This window comes from Columba livia, chromosome 3 (genome assembly GCF_036013475.1).
Source record: "Columba livia isolate bColLiv1 breed racing homer chromosome 3, bColLiv1.pat.W.v2, whole genome shotgun sequence".
Classification (NCBI taxonomy): Eukaryota; Metazoa; Chordata; class Aves; order Columbiformes; family Columbidae; genus Columba; species Columba livia.
In genome coordinates, this window is record NC_088604.1 from 16,619,591 (window position 1) to 16,643,878 (window position 24,288).

The window sequence follows — 24,288 nt, forward strand, 5'->3', positions numbered from 1 at the left end:
GGGACACCGGAAAGCATGAAACAACCCACGTCCCTCCACAGCAAGTTTTTGGAAAGCATTAAATACACCCCAAATCACAGCCAGGAAAATTATTATAAAATAAGCTCTTCCTCATCTTTCCCAGACTAACCCAAGCGATGGCTTTGCTGGCTTTTATCCGCCCCCTTCCCTTTCTGCTGCCTTCAGCACTGGCACACCCAGGGAAAGCTTCCAGGAGTGTGAAGAGCTGCTTTCACCCACTTCGGAGCCAGGTAATCAGATGTGTGCACAGCATGAATAATTGTGTACTCTGAGCAGGGGTTTTATTTTTAAAAAGGAGTCTCAGCTCTGCTGTTTGCATATTTTTACATTTTAAATTTTAATTTCAAATTTATTTACCCATACTGAATATTCGTAAACAACTCTCATGCCCGTACGAAGAAGTGACCGCGTTCTTCAGGAAAAGATGCCCGAGCAGCCATGTCAGCAGGTCCACTACAGCCTTAAAACTTCTGTGAAATCCCTCATTTTGAGTTTTACACCAGCGGACTCGATGTGCAGCATCAACCACCAGCTCCCTAGCAAGCGGTGTCGCCTCTTTACCGGATTAATTCAGGTCTCTGTCTTCAGTTTTCACATTTAGCAGCCACACAGCACTCTGGGCTGGAGGTAGAAGTGCCAGTCCCAGCACAAGAGACACATGCCAGGGCAGCAGAGCTGCGTGGGTATCCCATGGGAACTCAGGATTGCTAGTCAGATGACAAAGATTATCCTCCTACTTCAGAGTCTCCTCATTTGATTAGCTTTGGTTTTAAGCAGCTGACTTCATTTTCATGCCATTCAAGTCTTTGGGACCCAGGGAAGAAGATGGCAACTAAAACCTAATCACCTCTCTGAAGCAGAGAGCCAGCCTGCCTTCTGCTCATACATTCAAAAGGATCCTCTACTTCTCCCTACCCATCCTGTAACTCATATTTTTGAGCAATCTAAAACTGCCTTAACTTCCACAAAAACAGCATCTTAGAGAACAGCTTTTCCAGTCTGGGCTAAAACAGTTTCAAGCCAGCTGCTTTTTGTTCAGGACAACTTAATTTGCCTTAGAAAAGAAACGTAAGGCCAAGTGATCGTGCCAGCTACATCCCCACCCCAAAATTGCCAGAAGAAAGAAAAACGTAACCACAGAAGTTGCTCTGCATCTTCAGCCTGCTGAGCAAGATTCCTTTTCATGTGTCCAACCTATTTTTCTAAGGGCAGTTCCGCATTCTCAGCTATATTAAGATGTTGTTACTTTAAAGAAAAAAAAAAAATCCATCTTGCCTCCCAAGATTCAACATAAAGACAGCACTTAAAAATAGAGCATTGTCAAGCCTGAGTGCTTACAAACGTGAGTCAAGCCCTCAAAAGTTAGGCAGACTTTTTTTAAAAACTGAGATTTCTAAGAGGATTAGAAACCTGTTCTCAAGTTATTTTGCTTGCTTGGCAATTTAGTCTATATTTGAATCATATTTCCAGGCTTATCTCTCCAACCAAAGCCAGGCTTTATTTTCCTTTTCTTTTTGGTTGATCTTTTTTTTCCATGCCCTTTTTTTAAAAAAATACTATTCCTGAAATCTGAGATTCTCATTGAGACAAATGGCTGCACGGCAGTGGGGTTTCAGATAAAACACCAAATGACGTGAAAGCTGTGAGCTCGTATGAGCTGCTGAGCCCCCACATGTGGCGATTTTCACGCCGACCCCCGCAGAGCCCCCTCTGCCCAGCTCCAGGCTGGGTTTCCCGCAGCCTTTGGGGCACACGAGCAGCAGCGCAGCGCACACAGCGGAAGACCCAAGGCAGAGGGATTGAATAAAGCACCTCCCCAGGATCGCACTGGAAGTCAGTGTGGGAAGCGGCCAGACCTCACGACTTCCCAGTCTGCTCTAAACACCCAACCACTCGTGCCCCTCCTCGCCTGATGCGGGAGAAACACACCGTGCCTACCTCCAGATCTATGAGAAACAATCTTCCATTTTAATAATGAAGAAAAAAAATAATCCAGCAGCTCTGCTGTGTGCCCTCAAGGAAAAGCAGCAGAGGCAGCCAAGTTCTTTCCACACAGCACCTTTTTCTAACAAGATCTGCCTTTCAAACAAACCAGGAAAAGCAGGGATAATTAAAGGGCAATCAAAGCGCTGCAGGAACCTCACTGTCAGCGAGATGAAAGATGCCTCTTTTAAAATGAAGGCTTGCATACCCAGATCTCTTCCCCTCAGTTTATCTTGGACGCCATGCTCTTTTGTCACGCAAAAAGCGCCAGCAATTCTGATTAGTGCAAAGGTTACATATGCAGCAACTTCAGATGAAATGCCACCTTGTGCGGCCTCTTCTGACTCACTGCAAAGCTAAGCTGACAAGGAACAATATGTAGGTGCACATCAACACCATCTGGGGCAGCCACAGGTAATGGCAGCAGCTCAGCACCGCAAACTCCGGCCAGTCCCCAGCAAACACAGGCACGGGTGAGCCACAATGGCCACATAACAAATGTCCCCACCGTGCAAAGTCTTGTACATCCTCCTGGATAAGAATCTACAAAGACGGACTTGATACTATTCCAGTCTGATTGCCGTGCTCCGCATGGCTTGTGCTTCGATAGAAGATATCTAAATTTAATTATTCACCTCCTCCTATTTATGCTCCATTTTATTTTTGTACTGAGAGGACGAAGACATCAATAATCCAAGTCCTTTGGGTATTTCTCTATTTAGAATTCAGATAAAAACTTTCACTCTCTTCTAGGAGTCTAGTAGGCCAAAGCCTCTCATTTTAATATTATATTCAACTTAGAATTGTCAAAATGCTTTTGATTTTGGATTACTGTGTTTGTATAGAACACAGAGTCTGGAACCCACAACACAACAATCAAGGACAGGTTAAACTGCAATTCCAGGGAATGCAGTTGGATACTGTTTTTCTTGATCTTGGCTAAATAACTTCAATGTTCTGCCCAAGACACAGCAGGCAAAGGAATTCCAGTGTGTCCTGGGACCATTTCCCCAACACAAAGGCAGTGCCTGGCTTGCAGACCCACCACCACACATCCTACTGGCAGCCAACTTAATATATGTGTTATTTTCACTTTTTGCAGGACAAAGGGCCACACACACACTCAACTAAACTGATGTGAAGAGGAGCCTTTGAGGCTACAACAGATGATTAAAAACCAGAGGAACAAATAAGGTAAAGGATCCATCAGACCTAAATAAAAGGACTTGGATATGGACAAGACACCCTTGGAGAACCACAACATGCACCATCCAACACTTAAGAGCTGGAAGCTTCACAGTTATCACCAATGCCAGGACATGGCCACTCCCCACCCCGGCTGCCAGCAGGAATCCCGGGAATGACAGTGCAAAGCCTGGCAGCTGCCAGGTTGCTTGGTATCCCACAGGCGCCCATGCAATTCAGGGGTACGCGGCCATGCGGTCACCACGCTCCTCAATGGCTACCCGAAGGAGCAGCCCCAGGCCCAAATTCCACAAACAACTCATTTATCAGCCCTCCACTAAAGAAAAATTACGCGGAAGCTCAAAGGTTGTTATTTAAGTGCTGAAAGCATGCTGTTTCTCTAAAGGCTTGGACAAATATAAGCATAAAGGGGAAAAAAAAAGGGGGTCTTTTCTACAGATTTGTCCACATGGATGTGTACAAGATAGGCCTTAATGTCCTTCATCTGTGCTGTGAGCTGGCTGGATGCAAACCACCTCCAGCCCAAACAGCCTTATAAACCCCAGCAGCACAGCCCCAAGCCCCCGTCCATGGGCACCGCTGAGCTACCGTGGCTCCCAGGACGGGCACTGGGTCACGGCCAGGCAGCTCGGGGTGCAGGCAGGGCGGGCACGGGTCTGCCCGCACACAACCGGCACGGCACGTCCCAAGCGAGCAGCGCTGGGAAGGCTCCGCTGTCTTTAAAAGGAGGAGGGGAGGAAAAAAAAAAGCTTGGTACAGATCACCTGAGAGGTGGCCAATCTTACTGCTCTCACATTCGTTTCTTCACCTCCCACATGCACCGCAGGTTTTGCATCAGCAGGAGGCGAGCCAGGAAAGAGTGATAAAAAAGAATTGGGCAACTCATGCACCTGTGGGCTCCCCAGACGGCTCCTGCCTTCGGGATCGGATGCTCCAAATAAGGGTTGTCTGGCAGAGGTACAGCAGGGCCCCGTCCCTCCCAGCTCTGCTCAGCCAGACCCAGCACCTCCTGCTCGAAGCCTGGGGAAGTTCGTTTGCATCCAAATCTACCAAACCCAGTTCGGGTGACTGACAAAACACGCCACGGGTCCCACACCATGTCAAGGAACGCCGAGTGGGAAATATGGCTCAGCCTCGGATAAGAGAACATCCTCCTAGCGAGTTCACTCCACCAACAAAACAAAAATGAATGGTAATTAAAGGAAAATACATATTCTTACTCACAAAGAGCAATGCTGATTGTTATTCCAACCTGTTCTGAGGCAAGGAAATACAGGGAACACGTGGGAAACCCAGGGATAGAGGTTCCCAGTCCTACGGAGGCTTCCTCCCACCCCACGCTCTGATAAGATAAAGGTACAGGGCCAGGTGTCAGCTTTTGTTGGTTGGAAAGAAAGCAAAAGCAGCAGCTTGCCCCCCAAAACTGGCAATGTTTAAAACCAAACACAACAACAAAAAACCACACCCCAAACCAAACAAAACCAACTCACTAAATAACCTAAACATACCCTAAACATACCCAAAAACCCTAAACAAAAACAAAAGCAAACAAGAAAAAACAAACAAAACACACAAACAACCAAAAAAAAAAAAGGAAAAAAACCCAACACAAACCTGAAAGAATTACATTTACAAAGGCACAAAAATGGCTGAAAAGTTTTAAAGTTTTGCCATCACGAATGAAAGGGATGGAGAAGAGGGGGAAAAAAGTCACCTCCCTGTTTTCTCTACACCAGAGCTACCTTTGGGAAGATTTTTCTTCCAGCTTTAGGTAATACATTGTGAGCTTCACAGGTGGTTGGAAGACCAGAGAGATGGTGGAGTTCGGGGCACCAAGTCCTGAAGAAAAATCACAGTTGAAAACCCGCTTCTAATTTGCAAAGCTTAAAATCAAGGGCAACACATGCTTGTTTTTATGAAAACGCAGGACTGAGTAGGGAGAGGCCTGCCTGAAGAGGCAGGTAAGCAGCACTTGCTGTGACTTTCCTATGTCACTGCTCTAAAGGCTGCGTGTACTTGTGCCTCAAAGTACTTGTGGTCTGCAGCCTTGGCTTCAAACCAATCTCCTTCCTCTAAGTATGTTTGACTCATCACATTTCATAGTTTCATTTCCAACTAGCCAAACCTGTACCTCCTCAGTGCCGCTGAAGGTGGCAACACCTTCTTTAATGAGGCATATGACTGCTGCTTCATTACAATGGTATCCATATAAATGTGTGCGATATTCATTAATCAAAGAAGCTGAAATTCTTTCTACAGTTAACACTAATAAACTCTTAAAAATGTATCAGTGGTATACACCCCAGCCTTATTTCAAATTGTAGCAACAGATCCACCCTCTCCAAAAATCGAGCTTATTGGAACAAAAGAAATCCTGCTCAAGAATTGCAGTTACCACAGAGGAGGATCTGGCAGAAGACCACCCTCATTGCCCAATCTGCTATTTCAAAAGGTCAACACACATTAGCCTCAAATTAGTTTAATGCAAGACCATTCCACCTTTCTTAGAAAAAAAGAAAACAAAACACAACAACAAAAACAAAGCAAAAACAATAACACAAAAAGAACAGCATTACAGCATTAATTGCTTTGTCATTGAGGATGTCACTTGAGAGATACCACAGCACCTACCCATTAGGGGAACAGCAAAAATTTCTATTACAATATTCTCCATCTCTAAATGCCCCTCTTACACCCTCATTATGTATCCCTTTTTAGTAGAAAAGGTCTTTTCACACAGAGCATCCTGCTTACAATGCCTTGGTGTGTGTGTGTGGAGGGAAGGAGTGGGAGGACAATAGATCCCTTAATGTGCAGTGACACCTTTTTTGGTTCCAGTCCCACCATCCAGCCTAAAGCAAGCGAGATAGAAGACCTCCATGGGGGCCCTTCTCTGCAAGCTGCTTCCAGTAACACTATGTTTCAGATGTGACCTGTTGGCAAGTATGGAAGGATGTCCCAGCACAACAGTGGCGTCCTTGCACTGGCAGAATTACAAAAATGGGGCAAAGACGCTCTTATCTTCACTGTTCCTGCTCAGACATGAGGCCCCAGTCTCCCACCCCACGGAGCAGGAGCTCAGACAGGGTTTGAGTAAAGCGGGATCCAGCAAAGCCAGTTAACCCAGGAGAAACCGATCTGTCCAGATTGTTCAGCTGGCACTAACCTGAGAGCAGCCCATGTCCCCAGGCCAAAGGTAAGGGATAGGGAATTTGCTCCACTGCCTAACGGGTAACAAGAGAGAACAGGACAATAGCCAACATCGTGAACAGTAGCAGGAAACACTCAAAAGAAATATGTAATATAGTGCATGAACTGGCAATTTTCATTGAAAGTGGGTACCCACTAAGAGAAAGAGAACTGGTCATGTTGTACAGACCTAGGAAGAGATGGTTCCCAGCCCCAAAACTCATGAACTGGACCTACAAATGCTTTTGCTGATAAAAGAGGGCTGAAAGGACAAATTCTTCCTCCCTACCTTTAGAATGCCCTGATTTTAAAGATGGCCAAGCCTGCTCAGTCAACAAGGATGGGCAAGCACCTCCAGAAAAAGCTCCATCCCAACTCTAGACACCCTAATGAAGTCATACAAGTGAAAGATGACGAGTTTGCGTTCAGACATCTGAAAGCTGTTCACAGGAGAAGAACCCCACCTTGACTGTCTGCCCAACACAGCAGACAGCCGGGACAGGGTGGGAAACTGTTTGAAGTCTCCATGAGCCCCAGGGTAACTCCAGCATTACCTGTTGCGTGTAAGTGAGTGTATCAGCTACACATCTTCGTCAGACTCATCAGACCATGCCTGCACCCAACCAGGATGGCTCCTGACTGAGTAGCTCTGCTGGCTTCCTTAAATATCCAATTCAACAACTCACCAGTTTATCACCTGATTTCCCAGTTCATCCTCTCCCCCTTTCTCCTCACAAAGCACTATTGCCTCCTCATCTCATTCTTCCCCTCCCGTGATCTGTCAGGTGGTGGGGTCAGACCCCATCTCTAACATGCACACCTGGAAGCCCACCAGAATCACCACCTCCCCACTGCGCAACATCTCCTGTCCATCCTTCTGCTCTGTCCTCGCTCTCCTCCCAGTCTCAGGAGCAGCACTTCAGGACAGTCTGCCTTATCCTCCCCACCCTCGGCTGCCTTCGCTGTCTCGGAGCACGGGGGCTCTGGATCCCTGGTCCTTTCCCAGCTTGAACACATAATATTTAGCCCACCACTAATCCATAAAGTGGCCACTTCTCTTGTGATGTCCCAAAGGAACAGAAGAGGGCAGAGAGGAGCTGCCAGAAAGAAGCACACAGTATTTGCTCTGAAAACCATGGACGCTACCTGGTCCCCAAATGGCAAGTGTCTGCCATGCATGAAACGCTCCTGGTTTCCACACGAATGGGCTCCCGAAGAGCACACCAATGCAGCCAACTGGCTGACAACTCCATCTGCGCAGAGCCAGACCTGCCAGCTGTGTCTGGCGTTGCCCTCAGCTCTCCCAGTGCAACAAAACTGGGAAATACTGGTTGCTGTGGGCATCTCAAACATCCTTTCCATCTCCCAACACCACAGCTGCAGTGTTCCTTGCTACAGAGTGAGCACATGGCTCACATTACCTAAAAACAGTGTTTCTTCCCCAGAAAGCTGTTTTTTACAGAACCCCAAAGCGCCCCACAGGGATTGGCAAAGCAGTCTCTGGAGCAGGTGACACCCTCCTGCACAGACAAGGTAGCAGAGGTCCAACACCTCTGTACATTCCCCAACGAGGACCAGCACAAGAAGGGCAAGTACCTGGTCCCAGAGGTGCTAAGGATAACTTCTTATAATAATACCCTATTTCTTCCTTAAACCAAACACACAGGCAAATCCCTGCGTGCCTAGATGAGTAATTACATAAAAAATCCCAGATGCAGAGCTTCATCACCTCCTGTTGGATACCTCTGCACAGGACCAAACCATTCCAACAGCAAACTGGGAGCAAGAGGGAGAAGTGGCAACTCCAGAAGAATAATTTGGCTCTGGTCCAGGTAATAATTCCAGGGCTTGGGAAGCAAGTTTATTATAATCAAGGGTTGCTGGCTGGTTAAATATGTAATCTATGCAACACTACTCCTGTTCATAAAAATTAAGACCCTGTTTATTACTGTGGAAGATTTTCTGCAGCATCAGAAACTCAGCTCTGTTTCCTGCTCTCTTCACATACTTCAAGACTATTGTTTGGGGGGTGGGAAACTTAAAAAAAAGGAAAACAAAAGAGAGAGAGCACATGCAAGATAAATGAACCATGCAATAAAAATTGTTGAAATTGGCTCACACAGCTCCTGATAAGATCACAGGAGTTGAGAAAGAGTTACAGCTCTGCTGGTGAGAAATCCAACCATTGACAAAACGCATACTCAAGGAAAAGAAATAAAGTTAAATGAATGCTTAAATACAGAGAGCACTTGTTAAAAATGCTAATTCTTTGAACACTGAAATCCAGAGTATTTTTGTCTTAATATGATACATATCGCAGGAGTCCAGGCTTGTGCTCCTGGTATCAGCAGTCCCCTCTGAAGGTTCATACAAACCAATACTGAAAGTACATGGATCTCATGCACTAAAACTGTGACTCTGGAGGTGAATTTGCCTATATAACTACAAAGTCAGTCTTGGTCATGACTTCCTGCACCACCTCACTCCATGAAGTTCTGCTCCAAGCTGAAATACCACCTTGAGAATCCTTAGACCTTTACAAGCTGCTATTCATAACTTCCCTGTGGATCTGCAATCACTGAAGCTACTCATTCAGGGGTTTGTAGAGCAGCTTGGACACGACCACCTGCACCAGCTTCATAAGGCTGGGCTCTGTCAGCCGGTGGGAAGGGATGGCTTTCCTTGGGGCAGCCCTGCTCCTGGGTTGGCAGCCTGTCCCTACCACTGCAGCATGGCTCAGACAGCAGAGAGACAGCTGCAGAGATGCAAAGTGCTTCTGACTCCTTGGGGACCTGAAATCATTGCCATTTCTGCCCGCATGACCCAATCCTGTGTGCAAACCTTAAGACCTTAGTACCCTGAAGACACAGATTACCAGACCTCCTTGAATGTGACCACGTTAGACTGTCTATGGCAGCAGGATACCTTTTGGGGAATACTTACTGCCTCCTTTTGAGAGCCCTTCCAAAGCTTCATCTGTTTGTTCACAGAGCAAACGTGCTTCGTGCTTAAAAAAAAATAAATCACACCCGCTGCAGGATGCTAGACGGCTGATAAGGTCCTCCCTGCCATCCCTCTCAACCTGACCGAAGCCACATCCAGTAGCAGAGTCTGACGAACAGGGAAGGCTGGCGCCCAACACCATGTCACACATGCAGCAAGGCAGCACTTCCATCAGCAGCACACACAGCTCCTTGCTGCTGCCTGCCAGGTGCCCCAAACTTCTCCCACAGAGCTGAAAACAGCCCCCACACAACCCCTACCTGTCTCTGTTCTCCAAAGCCTTTGCGCAGCACAGAGCAAAGCTCACGGAGACAGCAAGCTCTGTGCAGTGACACCATCTCGTGTCTCCTGCAGAGCTCAGTGGCACACACGGTTCCAGAGAAGGAGCTTTGCATTCTCTGCTCAGAGCTCCTGCATCCCCCAAGCTAGGCTCTGCCTAGACGTGGCAGTCTGTAGCCACCAGGAGCTTTCCCCATGACAGTGGTGACTAGCACATGACACACTAGCAACAGAACAGCCAGCCTCCAAAAACTGAAGGAAAGTATTTTCTGTTAAAAAAAAAAAAAAACAAAAAACAAAAAACAAAGCAGGCAGTAACAAAACTCTTCAAAGAAAACTCCTGCACTTTGACTCCCGCAACAAACTGGTGGGACATGCCTTGGGAACAGAGGTGATTCTGCTCTGTGACCTGGCACCAAAAAGATACATGGGCCTTTTTCAAAAGCTAGAGTAGCTTCTCATAGCTGCAGTTAGCTACTTGCTAGAGTAGCTGTCCCTACTTACACACCTACCGTAGCACCCACAGTCCTGAAACAAGATCAAAACAGAGTTCACCAGGAGGCTGCTCTAACTTGAAATAGGTCACTGGGTGTTGGGATCCACAGTTTCAGCAACACATGCTTTGGGAGCTCAATGGCAGCAGCTACTCTCCCTTTTGCAAGCAAGCCCACTGCCACAGCTTTAATTCCCTCAGAAACTGCCCTCCGCCTCCAGGCGGGATCCTCCGAGAGCCCGTGCTCCCTGCCAAGCCCAGCTACGCTCCGTCACACCTCCAGCACTGCTTCATCTGCCCTGGAAACGCTTCATGCTTCCTTTTGTCAGTACTTGTCTGTCAGGTAGGCAGTTCTGCCAAGAGCCTTAAAGCAGTTGCAAAGCTCTCCATGGTTGCACACGCAAACCCTCTTAAGAAATAGCCAGAAGGTTTTGCCTAATGTAAGAGCGTAAACAAACTTGTTACATGCTAATCACCAGGTAGGCCACACACCCTTCCCTTCCCCCAGCCCCTGAATCTGCTAAAAGGACAGGAAATATAATCATGGTCACATACCTTTGCTTCCTCATTGATGTCCCAAGTGAAGGATATGGCATTGTATGCGATCTCCTCAATGTTACTGATGGTGTTGAAGCTCTCCTTGTAGTCGGCTGTTAGAAAGAAGGATGCATGAGAGAGAGGAAGAGGGATACCATCTGGAGCCCTTAATCCCACAAAGCAGCCAGAAACTGCAACTCCTCCGCAACCCCTTGGGGGAAAAGGAACCACAGAATGGTTTGCATTGGAAGGGACCTTAAAGATGATCTAGTTCCAACCCCCCTGCCATTGGCATGGACACCTTCCACTAGACCAGGCTGTCCAAGGCCCCATCCAACCAGGCCTTGAACACTTCCAGAGATGGGGCATCCACAGCTCCTCTGGGCAGCCTGTGCCAGTGCCTCACCACCCTCACGAGGAAAAAGCTGAACTATACTTAAAAATGGATCATTAAAAAGCCTGGGACTAGGCAGAAATTTCAAACTAGAAACTCCAGCAAGAAAGGCAGACATCGCAAACATCGCCCATCCCACACCATAGCCTGCTGTGTGCAGGAAACTCTGCCCTGTATGGCGAGGGCATAAGCTCTCAATAAAACTCCTTCAATAACAAACAAAGATTTGCATGCGCGTCTGCTTTAAGTGCCAAATGATTAATCCCAGCTTTTATTCACAGAAGGAAGGGACTAGGAGTACAACCCAGCCTTCAGCCAGAGAAGGCTGGAAGTCAGCCAGCCCCAGCCTTGTCTGGAGGCAAGTGGAAATCTGCAGAGTGTTTTCTTTTTTAACATATACCAAAGACCAGTTGTGAGCGAAATTGTTGGAAGGAGGATCATTAGTGTTATTTCTATGAGGATCTTGTCCTTTGAAGAAATACAGTATCTAGGATAGCCAGAGAGTCTCTAAGTTGCAGTTTAGCTACAAGCACCAGGATATACCAAAGCAACTGTAGTTTGCAGCGGGGTGTTAGATCTCCCAATGCAAAACCATGAAGTCAGCCTGCTCACCAGCCAAACAAAACCCTCAAAACTCGGTCTCTTTTATGAGCCAAACTAACTACTGCACTAGTTCTAACCAATTAAAAGGCTTTCAGCAAAGCTATGGATAGCAGAGACCATGATCCAAAGTTTCCTTAAAATAACAAAGCTTTAGCAGAAAAACCAAGCCTTGCCAAGAACTTAGGTTTGGAGTTTGACATCAGCAGTGACAGTGTTCCTTACCTATGTCAATGCATCTTTGTTTGGCCGTGTGCTGTCTTGAGTGCCAGTATTTCCAGTGCCTGAGCTGATCTTCTCTTGTTTTGTCTTCAGCAAACACGACCATGATGACACTCTGAAAGGAAAGAGAGAGGGGTAAGATTAAAAATAAATAAATAAATAAAACAAAATGCAAACATGTGAAAGAAAAGGCCACAGAGTACATTTGTTTTGGAAGTTCTCCCTGGTGTCAGGTTTTCTGCTTTAGGCTTTCCAACTTGACGCACCACAGTGTACCCAGCACCCCGCTGCCAAACAGGAAGGCAGACAGCAGCGCTTTCTGGGTCATAAACAGCGATGAGCAGAACTGCTCTCCTCACTGGAGCTCAAGGATCTCATTCCAGGTGTTGCATCACCTTCACACAAGTGCTGACACCACTTCTTAACAGATTGAGCCAGGATGGGTTGGTCTGGAAGTAGGTGGACAGCAAAGGAACGAGCATTGACGTAAACGAGGCAGTAAGCTGGCCTTAGCGCTGATGCTCTGGTTTAGATTACTGCACTTTGGGAGAGTTAAGGCTACCGCTGTACACACCCTCTTTCCCAAGAGCCACAAGAGCTGCCACTCACTCGGACTTTACTGATGGGGTGGTGGATTCCTTCACTACTGCTCACTTCTTTCAGTGTGATCGGGTAAAATTGACCTTTATTCAGGTAAGTCATCGTGCTGTCCCCAGGCTTCTGTCGGAGGGACTTGGAGGCTTCCAGAGTGTATTCGAAGTTATTCCTACAGAGCGAAGAGAACAGTGATTGCTATAGCATTTTCCTGGAAAGCAGATTAAATGTTCTACATCTAATTTGGAAGAATTCCAAAGTCGTTAGCTGACTCACTAAGCCACCAACAGGCAAGGAAGTAGGAAAACAGGATGAGCCCCTTTTTCAACCATTTCCTTCATGAATGAACACTTAAGAGAAGTTCTTGGCAAGCTAAATCCCAAGATACATCAGCAGGCAAGACTGGAAGCACCCTATTCAGGCTGAGAGGAGCAAGCTGCTCCCATGGAAAAGTATCTATTAGCAATTAAATTAAAATTCACAAGCTAATAAGCTATTCAGTGGCCACAGTCTTCTCTTCCTTCTTGGCCAACTGCAGCTACCTAAACAACAAGATTATTCCCCTCCCTTGGAGTTCAGATGAGTTTCATCCTTCCCATTTCTGCTGTAGGTTTCCAACAGGGAGAGGGACAGAGCTGAAAGGCAGCTCTGAGACCACGGCAAAGCTCACAGACAACACTGCACCTTCCCATGGGACACGGAGTTGTTACAAGGACACGGACTGAAAGAGGGTGGTATTTCCAACCCTACATGTAGCTTCCCTTTAAGATACAGGCAAGATTTTCAGCTCCCAAATTCAAATGAGCAGGCACTGTTGTGGATTTGAGATCTACAGCATTCCCAGTGCCTGACACTCAGCACAGAAGGGAGTGAGCTGCACTGCTCCATGAGCACATGGACAAGCCAACTGTAAGAGAAAAAGGGGTATATGGGCAAGCAGAGGGCTTAAAGCATTACCCAGAAATGCTGTCAAACACGTAATCTTCTGAATTCATGTTGGCCATCCGGAGATTCAGTTCAGTAGGAAAGAAAACCTGGGGTAGACACAAAACAAAACAACAATTAACACAGGAGCAACAAGGAAAGTCAAGATTAAACAGATACTTGTTACCACAGAACTTCTGGCAGGCAAATTGATCATCAGATAACAACTGATTTTTGGTTTGTGCAAACAGGACACTTAAGCTGGGTTTCAATCCAAAACTTTCGAGTGTCAACTAAGCACATCTCACAAGCCTTCTGAATCTGCTTGGGGCAATATTTTAAAGCTTCCCCAAATTTCAAAAAAGGGGATAACTACATAGTTCCTTGAGGAGTTGCTTAAAAACTCAGAACACAGTTACTCTATTGTTTTTAGTTGATACCATAAAACAAAAAACATGGGTTTTCATCCAAGTCTACCTCTCACCCAAGGCCCCAAAATAAACAGACTGTTTTCCACTGACACACCCCACACCTAGAAACTGGCAGTAAGGAAGCTCACAGACAGTCACTTTGCTTCGGTACCTGCAAAGGCACAGCAGAGTGTTCAACTCTTGCAAAACCTGGCCCTGTGCTGTGCATCAAGATAACTATTTCCGTATTCTGCAAGCTGAAGGCTCTGTCACTAGTAAGATCAGTCATTTGATCTGGTAACGATTTCATGTTGTGAAGGTTTTATTTACTAAGTTATATTTATGTATCTTTCTGAGAAAGTCTTCCATTCCTAAGTCACTGGACAGATTCCTGGCTCACATAACAAGAACAATTTAAGACAGAGCAGGATTTCTGCATCCAGCTCAAGACATGCACACACACAGCAACCGGCTCTCTTTGTACCTCTTGCACACCCTCCTTGAAAGTCTCTGAGAAGGTGGAGTCCGGCGTTCTCCTCTGGGAGTTCTGAGGCTGGGTGTTGGAACTGAACTGGTCGGGGTTGAGGTTCCTGTCGAAGACCACCACCCGCTCGGGGGGCTCGGGGTGGTACACGCTTGGTGGGATGCCCACTGCAAAGCCGTGGGGCTGCGTCTCCGTTTTGATGGAATGGGTGGGCATCGTGGCAATCGAAACGGTGACTGTTGTGTCAGGAGTTGTGAGGTGGCCTCTCTTGTCCATGCCCATCTGGGGTGTGTGTGGAAGGACAATATTGAAAGGCACATTTTTCAGAACCTGGACCCTGTTTTCTCCAGCAGAAATGAGCGACTGTTCTGTCACATTTGGGATGCTGTTCCTTTAAGGGACAAAGAAAAAAAAAAATGCATAAATTATAGAGCTGATTTTCTCACTAAACAAGAACTAGAAATACTTCTCAGTCTTTTGGACAGGGACAGCTGATACCAGCTCCCCTGCCTGTGCAGAACAGCTCAATCCTGACCTGCAAAGCTGAGAAACTCATTCAGAAAAAGTAACCTCACCCACTGCTAACAACCCTGCCTCAGAGATGAACTACCCTGGAGCAAAGGGTGAGGGTTCACAGCCCAGATCCTCACTGTTTGGAAAACAGTCACCCAAAAGCAAGAGCTTCAAGACCCTTCCCACCATGCATCAGCACATGCAGCTCCATAAAACTGCTCTTTGGCAGATGGAGAGGACCGAGAGCAAGGCTGCTGCTCCTCTGCCCCAGGACTGCACGCCACCTGGGAAACACTAACAGGGAAATTACACTCCTCTTTCACACACAAACTCCCAAGAAAATCCACACCGAGACTCCCTGGAGTGGTTTGCATAACCTCACGCTCTCCACCCCAGCACACTCATTTCTGCCAGGACAACACAGACCTGTGGCTGAGCTGACCTCATAGCGAGCAGCCACTGAGTCTGCCTGCCCTCCCCTTCTCCCTTCCCACAACATTGTCCTGCCCCCTCTTTTGCACCAATTCTGACACTCTCCCATCCCCTTGGTGAGCCAGTTTGGCTTGTTCCACTGGCAGAAAATGAGCCTTTTTTTTTTGCCTGCTAGGTTATGGGTCAGTGGAAGACCAGGGCTGGTACGAGGGGAGCAGTGGGAACACGTGGCTGGGAACTAGACTGTTCTCAACGAAGAGTCATTCAGTCGGCTCAGCCAGACCACAAAAACCTCACCTTGAGTCCTTAAAGCTTTCTAGTCTGTCCAAAGGAAGAAGAAGGTAAGAGTGGAAGCCTGGCTTGAATGAACCTTACATTTGTAATATTTACTTAATTGGTATCATCTTCTGCTTGGAAGGCACAAGAGAGGGAGGGCAGGAAAAGGAGGGAAGAAAGGAGTTCCAGAGGATACTAAAGAAGTCCATGAACAATACAAAACCAAAACTAAGTAGCAAGCACTTTGAAGTCCTTCCCTACCAGCCCATGCATGAAGAAGCAATGCTGCTGGTGCTGAAGAACAAAACCAGCCGTGAGCAACTGAGGCAACTGCATGCAGAAGTAAAAGGGTCACCAGGCACCTCCGCAGCCTCGGGAAGGGTGTCTGTGCTACCAGGCTGTGCCCAGGGTTGCAAAGCAGCTTTTGCTATGCTGACTGCATGACACCGGCACACAGAAAGCAGATGGACGGTGATGAGCAGCAGTGTGGGCCTCAGCTCCACATAATGGTCCACTTGCCATCCTGTTCCTGGGGCAGCAAAGGAATTTGGAGCACAGAGTAAAAACAAACAATTTCTCTTTTCCAGCAGCTTTGGTGGTCTAGGAAGGAAAGGGGATAAGCAGACATGCAATAATAAAAACTGATACCTTTTGCTATGATCTTGGTCAGGATGTTCTACCTCTGGTTTAGCTGTGGAAGACCTCCTCTCCCTTGGAACCTGGGAAATACAAGGCATACTATAATTGCATTTGCCCTCCCATACAAAGAAAAACATAGCTCCTTAAAACACACAGACCCTTGGTGAAATTAAGAAAGCATCATTCTGTGATATCGGTTCTTATTGACATTACATCTTGACTGATGTTCCCATGGTTAAAGGGTGGCAGGCCTGTCCCAGGTGATGCCCCACAGATCCCCGTGTGGCTGACCTGGCCAGCCGTGCCAGCCCTGGGCTCCTGCCAGCACCACGCAGTGGTAAAACCAGTGCAGAAAGCCAGCCAACCCTGCCGGGAGCACCAGCGCGGGGGTGAGGGCACCCGGAGGAGAGCTCCCGAGGTTTGCACCAGCGGTGCAGGTTTTCTCCTCCGCGGGCTGTCAGGGTTCAGCATGCCGGATGAGCTCGAGGCTTGTAAAAGGACACTGCTCCACAGCCCCTGCCCATGGACACGTTCTCCCTAGGCCATGTCCTCAAAAGACTACTGGAAGCTTTTGTTTATCCTCAGAGACCAGGGGATTCAGGGAAGACTAAGTTTGAGAAGCATATTATGATGCTACAGCTGACTCTTGTGCACAACCATGTACAACACACTGGCCCAAACTGCATTAAGTCTTTTATAAACAAAAGGTAACCACCAGTGCTCTGGATCCAAGACAGCCCAATACTGATCCTCACGTTTTATACCACAGACAGGACCTACCCTGAGAACACCACACACCACGACACCCAGCACACAACCCCGTAGCTCACGCACAGACACGGACCATTTTCCCAGCCGTGCTGCCAGGCCAAGGCGCACAGAAGGTGGTGACCATTTCTACCTGCAGCAGCTTAGTTCCCGGGAGCACACAGCCAGCGACACAAACACTCTCACCACTGTGGGCGCCAGCCCGTGGGGCTCAGTTGCCCTCAGCTGTGCAGCAAGCCCACGCAAGCTCCTCTGCAAGCAAACACGGCGCCCAGGACTTCTGCCACCCTCAACACACCTCTTGAACAAGCAAAGGAAACACTACGTGGTGTAAGGAGGAGTCAACTCCCACCACCTTCCATCACTGAAGCTTGCTCAGACACTGCCCACGTTCATCAGCTCGGGTGCAACATGGGGAACCACTGCTTTGTGCTGACTGATGGCGTATCTGCGCGAACAGCACCCGTCTCTAAACAGACCCTAACTAAAACCTAACTCTTGGCTCTTCCACATAACCTGGAATCTCCAGTAACACCAGAACTGCTGAGTTTTCCACAGGAACCAGCAGCACTTCGAGAACCTCTAGTTGGGAAACTGCCAGGAGGGTGACACTAACTAGTCACTGGAAAACAAGGGTCTTCCAAGCCACATTTGGCCTCAAGTCCAACACTTCTCAACTCCAGATTTTTAAATCAAAAATTGTTTCCTGTAAGGCCCTATTAACCACAGCGTGTTGGTCAAACAGAAGAAAACTCAAGTTGTTTGATTCTGTTGTTTTGTTTTTTTTGCCTTTTTTTTTTTGTTTGTTTTTAAGGCAAAAGCAATCTCACCTTTAATTTTGCAGAGGGGCCGTATTTGAGATGCGTGGATGTCATCCCTCTAGCATTACTTCATCACAGTCCTCAATAAATCTTTCAGCTTCTAACCATTTTGCCTCACCCAAGTGTGCAGCATACCTGTTCTTCCACTGATTTTTCTGTACACCCACTGATAACCAAACACGAGAGGAAACCCTGAATTACACATTAATGTATGGCAAATCCCCTCGCTTTGCCAAGCGTGAAGGATCAACATCACACTTCATTTGTAATCCACAGGTTTAGAAATCAAAATTGATTTGGGGGATTAAGATTGTTCTGGTGAAAGTGTGTGGGTTTTGTGTTTTTGCTTGTTTGTGGTTTTGTGTTTGAGTTTTTTTGTTTGGTTTGTTTTGGTTCGTTTTTTTCCCCCAAAAGCATAGCAAGCAGAGGCACAAAGCAGAAAGTCAGTTTTCCCACAAAACTACCTGAATAACATCCACATCAGTGAGTTTGTGGCATTTTGTCATGTGTGCGGAGCATCAATCTCCATATTAAGCATTACAATAATATTTTGATACATAAGGCACGTTCAGCTCTTAAAAGGGCAGGCAAGGATTTTGCGCGCACAAGTCAGCCTCTATTCCTGCTTGAAGAACACACCGAGGCTGGCAATTGTGCTCACTGCTATTAAAAGACACTAGCCAAAACGTCAGGCACACAAGCCAAGTCAGCCTCCCGGCCTTCCTGCACACCCAGCGAAGAAAAAACAGGCATCTCCACCTGGTGAGCTGCCACAGGACACAGGCAGGACACCTCCCTGCCTGGAAACACATGCTGGTCTCTGCTGACTTAGACACGGACATAACTACCCTGGCTTAGACTTCTGGTGTTTAGGAAAGAAAGCTCAGCAAAATATACCCCACAGAAAGCAGGAGGTTATCTGCTTGACTGCAGTCCGTTCACCTGTGAGCACGTAGGAAGGTGCATGTCTCTGAGAAGACCGCGAACACTGGAGAAGACAACTGTGGCTGTCAAAGGACTAGCAGTGGCAGCTGAAGCCCACGGAAGGTTAGAGAGGTGCGGACAGTAACCCCTTCAGGTGGGCATTTCCACCCCACACACTGCTAAAAATCCATAGTGATAGCTTCTTCTCAGTGAGGGTGACAGACACGGGAACAGGCTGCCCAGGGAGGTTGTGGAGTCTCCTTCTCTGGAGACATTCAAAACCCGCCTGGATGTGTTCCTGTGCGACCTCACCTAGGCGTTCCTGCTCCAACAGGGGGATTGGTCTACATGATCTTTCGAGGTCCCTTCCAATCCCAAACATACTGTGATAGCTTAGTATCAGCTGAGAGTCAGGTAGCACATCAAAGCCCCAGCAAAAGCCGAGGGCCCCACGGGAACGGGGATCACACCAGCAGAAGGAGAGAAGTTTCCTTCTCCACATGCACTTACATTGAGACAGACATGCTCCGAAGTATCATCCTTCACACCTATTTCTATAACATATTGGCTCCCACAGAACCTAGAGTCAGCAGGCAAAGTGCTACTGAAGTTTTGACCCATTACATTAAGGTCCAGGGAATCTTGCTTTACTGAGCTAAAAATAAACCAACTTTCAGAAAAAGGGACACGGGATTTTTTTCCATTTAAAAACCACATAGCTTAAAGTCTTTGTGATCTAGTCACTGCTTCTGTAAAATCCTCTAGCAAATGACACCTTTTCCGCGGGTGGAACAAGAGCTCCGCCGCTGCCGGAGCGTACCCACGCCAATCTACCTTGTAGTAATCATACAGCAGTCCCAGGGCAGCTGCGCTGTCTTCATCACCATTGATGCTCATCATAGCTTTGGTAGCTGCTGTAAGGGGATTTTCAAGAAAGGTTTTCCAGGCCTCATCTTCACTGGTGTAAGGACGTCTCTGAGAGTAGAGAGAGTCATTCTGAAGAACCAAGACGGGTCTTTTACTTGAATCACAAAAAAAGGGAGAAAGAAGAAAGCCACCTGTTAGAACACATGAAAAACATTCCTATAGTTCTCCTAATTAGCTGCCCCAGTTTCACAAGGTTCATATTCTGATTCAGTGCACTGCAAGGATTAGTCAACACAAAAAGCCCAGAAACCTAATTCTGATCTCACTCACACTCAGTGTAAACCAGGATTAATTTGACCAAATTCAGTTGGATTACACCAGCCTATATAAAATAGCAAAGCCGTTTAAAAGCACAACTGATCGCTCTGAATCCAAACCAGAAAGAATTCCGCACGTTTACTGGCCTACCACCTACAAAACCTCTAGCCCGTCCTACATAATAACACTATACCAAGCCACAACCTGCTCCAGTTCCCACGTGGAACTAGAAATTGTGAATTAATGAAACATCTCCTTCCCCCAGAGCTTTCAGAAGCTGCCGTCGCTCTCAGAGTATATCTGAAATACCATCTAGAAGCTGCCAATCAGTTATAAACTTCACAGGGAAATAGGTCAAAGGGACCTCAAATCAATTTGGCAGTGAATTTTTCTGACAAGGGAAGCCAAAAGACTTACTGCCTGGTTAGTGCTGAAATAATCTGTGACACTAGATTGAAACACCCTCAACAGACGACTCGGAAAAAAAAAAGAGAGAAAAACTGGAGTTTTTCCCTTTATATTGTAGCATAAACAACAACAACGTATTTACTCTGAACATTTAGAGATGACTGGGAACAAGAAAGTTCCAAGATGACCTGGACCTTCTGCCCACAGGTGAAAGTGGAAAATCTGTCGAAAATGCTGTCCTACCAGCTTACAGTACTTCAGATACTTCAGTTCTACTGATAAAATATACACTTCATCTTCCAAGTCAGTTCAAGTCAACTGCGTTTAAATCTGACTTTTAAACCAGTTCAAACAGTTTTCTTTCCAGTGAAAGGATAAGATTAGTTACTGCAGAATGGGGGGGGGAGAAGAAGGGAAGCTTTTTTATTTTCTTAAATAATGCCAAACTCTGTGTTTCTTAATGAATTAGTAATAGGTTTAAAATAAACAAAAGATTACCAAAAAACCCAAGGAAACAAAAAACCCACAACCCCCACAAAAAGCAGTTCCCTGCCACCATCACACCCCTTCCCAGTAGATAAGCATTTGATTCATCTATTCCCCCAGATGCATTCAGAGATTGAAATATACTACAAATACAAAAAGTTGAGAAATAAAAAGTTGTGAAATACTCTAATCACCAGAAAAATCTTAACAGTATCCTACATTTATCACCACCTTCTACCAAAAAGGTTGCAAAGCGCTTTGCAAATGACGCGCTCAGCCCTTTATCAGCGACAGCAGTTTTGCTGAGCTCCAGGATGGTTAAAGCCAGTGGGAGTTTCCAGGATTTGTCAGAGCACCTTGTGGCTGTAAATCAGTACTATATAGTTGGAAAAAAGCAAACAACAACAAAAAAGACAAGCCCTTTCTTTATGTCTTTGTATGTATTTGTGTACACACTGACGCAAATACCAAAATGCAGATACCTCTGATATTGCGGGAGGCAGCCTCCACTTTCTCTTAGAGGCTTCACAGCAGAAGACAAAGCAGAATTTTCTTTAGGGACAAAGTACAAGCTCTGTGCTTATACAACATGATGAAAGAAACTTCAAATGCCCACAGCAAAAAGGTAAAACCTCCAGTTAAAGTCTCTTGTAAAGAAAAAGGCAACTGAAGCAGCCTGGGTGCAGCTCACGGGATCCATCGCTGCCGGGCCAAAGGGCTCCGTCAGCCTTGCTGGGACTCTCAACAACACTGAGCTGACTGCCTCCAGGATTAAAGCAGCTGCTAACCAGAAATGCAGCAAATGCAAAATGCTACACATTTCTGTATGATTTCTTTGTCATTGCCACCACCTAAATATAATGCATGTTGCCCTACAGGTAATCTACTCCCCTAAAAGCAGCGTAGAAAGAATTATCCACGGAATTATCAAGAGAAGTGCAGGGTTTGGCAGCAACTCAATCACTTAACAGAACCACAGCTTCTTTCAGGAAAATAAGAGCATATTAATAAGAGAAGGTAAACATTTGTTTTTCTTTCATGTTTCAAGATTACCGACACACGGTTCTGCCCACAAAGTAGCAGACGTGTCCAGTATCGGCTGGAAATACGTTTCCTACTGCAGTTTTAATAATTTCTAAATATTACTTTCTACACGACTAAAGTGGAAGGAAAGGAATATCACAAAAAGTAAATATTCTCTGTTTGCGAGGAACCCACAGATCTGTGATCTGTGTTCAGATCACAGAAACTACTCCTACTTGCTTCACTGATGCACAACCCTCCCTTCCTCTCCGTCACCGTGCAATTTAACTCGAGACGTTCAGAGATCCTCAGAGTGCTGTACACCTGGGCTTTGCACAGCACACACCTTTAATGCTGAGGCAGCAGAGAGGATTTCTTTCGCTGGCTTCTGTCTACGTGCCAGAAAATTGAAGCTCATGTACCTCAATTACTATGGCCTCAGCTGTCAAGCGTCATTAGACGTGAAACAAAAAAAAAAAACACCAAAAAACAAAGGAAAATTCCTAATCACACGGTAAAGTTAGTGAGCTGCTGCATTAGAGTCCTCTTTCTAGAAAGTTATACATTAATAAAAATAAAACCAAACATCAAAACAACTTTGGTTGGAATCCTATGCTTTCCCTAGAAATCGAGTCCATTTGAGTCACCGATTATTCACAATACAGTAGTTTTTTAATCGGTTCTTCAAATCCCTTCAGAGTTATCCCATTTTCTTACAGTGCCCGCGGTCACCGTCTCCAGACGGGCACGGTGGCAAGTGCAGGAGTAAACCCAAGCCATTAAACGCCACGAGGGATCCATCTGAAGAAGACACCTCGGCGTTCAAAACCACGGAGTTCCTACTCTCAGTTTTAGCTCTTTCGACACCCGGTTTCCCGCAGCTGCAGCCGAGTTCACCGAGAGCACCGCTGACTGCGGGCACGGCCGGGCCCGACCCCCTCACCTGCCGAAATCCACCTTTCCGGAGGGGTGCGCCTCGTAGAAGTCCATGGGGGCCGCTCGCACCGCCCGGCTCCAGCGGGGGGCACAACCCGCCGCTGCGGCTCCGCCCGCCTCCCTCGGCCCCCGGCAGAGGGGCAGCCCGGCGCTGCGGCGGCGCCCGCTCCTCCCGACAGCGCGGCCCGCTCGCCGCCGCCCGCATTTAAGGTGCGGCGGGGCGGGGGGCGGACGGCGGCGGCGCGGCCCCACGCCTCGCTGCGGGTGTCGGGTTTCAAAGCCGGCCCGGCCTCGCCGCTCGGCTCACGGGGCGGGGTGGCCGCCGGGGTCGCCCGGCTGCGCCCCCCCATCCAAGGCTTCCCCCTCCCCGCCATTTCGTACCGCCCCGCAGCGGCCTCCGGTTACTTCTCCACAAAGTTAGAGAGGGGCGGGTCCCCGGGAACGGCTGCCCCCGGCCCGGCCCCACAGCGCGGCAGGCGGCGGGCCCCTCTTGCGGCAGACCCCTGGAGGGGCGGCAGCACCGGTCGGACCGGACGCGGTTCTTCCCCCCCCTCCCCGCTCTCTCTTCGCCGCCCGGCTCACTCACTTGTCGTAGTCTTGTGTCATGTCTGGCGGAGGCAGCGGGCGGCAGAACTGGCCCGGCTGGTCGGGAGGGCGAGGCGGGGGCGAGCGGAGAGAGCAGCGCGCAGCCCGCCGCACCGACGGGTTTTGTCGGCTTTTCTCGCCCGCTCAGGTGGCTCCCGCAGCCGCAGGTGGACGGGCGCCCAGCGACGCCTCCCATTGGCTGCTCCGGACCGCGGGGCGGAGCCGCCGCGCCCCCATTGGGCGGCCGGGCGCGGGGTGGGGCGGTGCCATGCGGGACCCGACCCGGGGACCCGAACCGGGGACCCCAACCCGGCACCCCAACCCGGCACCCCAACCCGGCCGGGCAGCGCCGAGGCGACGAGCCGCAGCCCCTTCGTTACAACACGGCGGGCGGCGCAAGAAAGGGACGAGTAAAACTTCACGGCGGAGGTGCCCTCCCCGCGGTTGGGGGCCTCCCTGGGGCCCGGCAGCGCACCCCGCTGTCACAGGCCGTTTTCCTGAGAAAAAACCCCTTTTCTGCCCGGTTTCAGCTCTCTCCCCGCACGTACGGCGCTCACCGGCGCTCAGGCGCCAGCACCGCAGCTGCACCGGGGTACGCGAGGGATCCCGATCGGCCCGCCCTGCTTCCCCCCAGCGCCGCCTCAGGAGGTGTCACCTCCTGGACCCCGGCCCGGCCCGGGACTGGCGATGGGGTTCACAGGAATCACCCTGGAATCATTCACCTTACACATGGGTCTCCCTTCTCCCACCCCATACACCTTATTTCTTTTTCCTGTACTAAAGTCGTATTTAGGGAAGTCTAAAACCAACACAACACTCGTTAATTTGCACCAACTACCGAAGTACAGAGGATCCCAGCATCATGCGTCTCATAGGTGAATCCACGCTGGGAGAGAAGGAGAGGTTTACAATGGAGTTACTGCTGGAAATGTATCTAAATCCTCTGGTTTAAC

The 24,288-nt window shown here is 48.0% G+C and overlaps 1 protein-coding gene across 4 annotated transcripts in view; it reads right to left on the minus strand.

The window, feature by feature from the left end:
* Nucleotides 1-23,490, minus strand: part of GRHL1 (grainyhead like transcription factor 1) — a 43,136-nt gene extending 19,646 nt beyond the window's left edge. For 2 of the 4 annotated variants that reach the window (XM_021293565.2, XM_065055943.1), the window contains exons 1-8: nucleotides 22,758-22,940; nucleotides 19,547-19,733; nucleotides 16,209-16,279; nucleotides 14,340-14,730; nucleotides 13,479-13,555; nucleotides 12,537-12,693; nucleotides 11,931-12,042; nucleotides 10,730-10,824 (exon numbers count right to left, since the gene is read on the minus strand). In XM_021293565.2, the coding sequence (XP_021149240.2) occupies nucleotides 10,730-10,824; nucleotides 11,931-12,042; nucleotides 12,537-12,693; nucleotides 13,479-13,555; nucleotides 14,340-14,730; nucleotides 16,209-16,279; nucleotides 19,547-19,733; nucleotides 22,758-22,804 (1,137 nt within the window). In that variant the 5' untranslated portion in view covers nucleotides 22,805-22,940. Of the gene's footprint in view, nucleotides 1-10,729; nucleotides 10,825-11,930; nucleotides 12,043-12,536; nucleotides 12,694-13,478; nucleotides 13,556-14,339; nucleotides 14,731-16,208; nucleotides 16,280-19,546; nucleotides 19,734-22,757; nucleotides 22,941-23,336 lie in introns of those variants that run through there. The other 2 variants (XM_065055942.1, XM_065055944.1) reach the window with 2 other exon arrangements.
* Nucleotides 23,491-24,288: the final 798 nt, after the last annotated feature.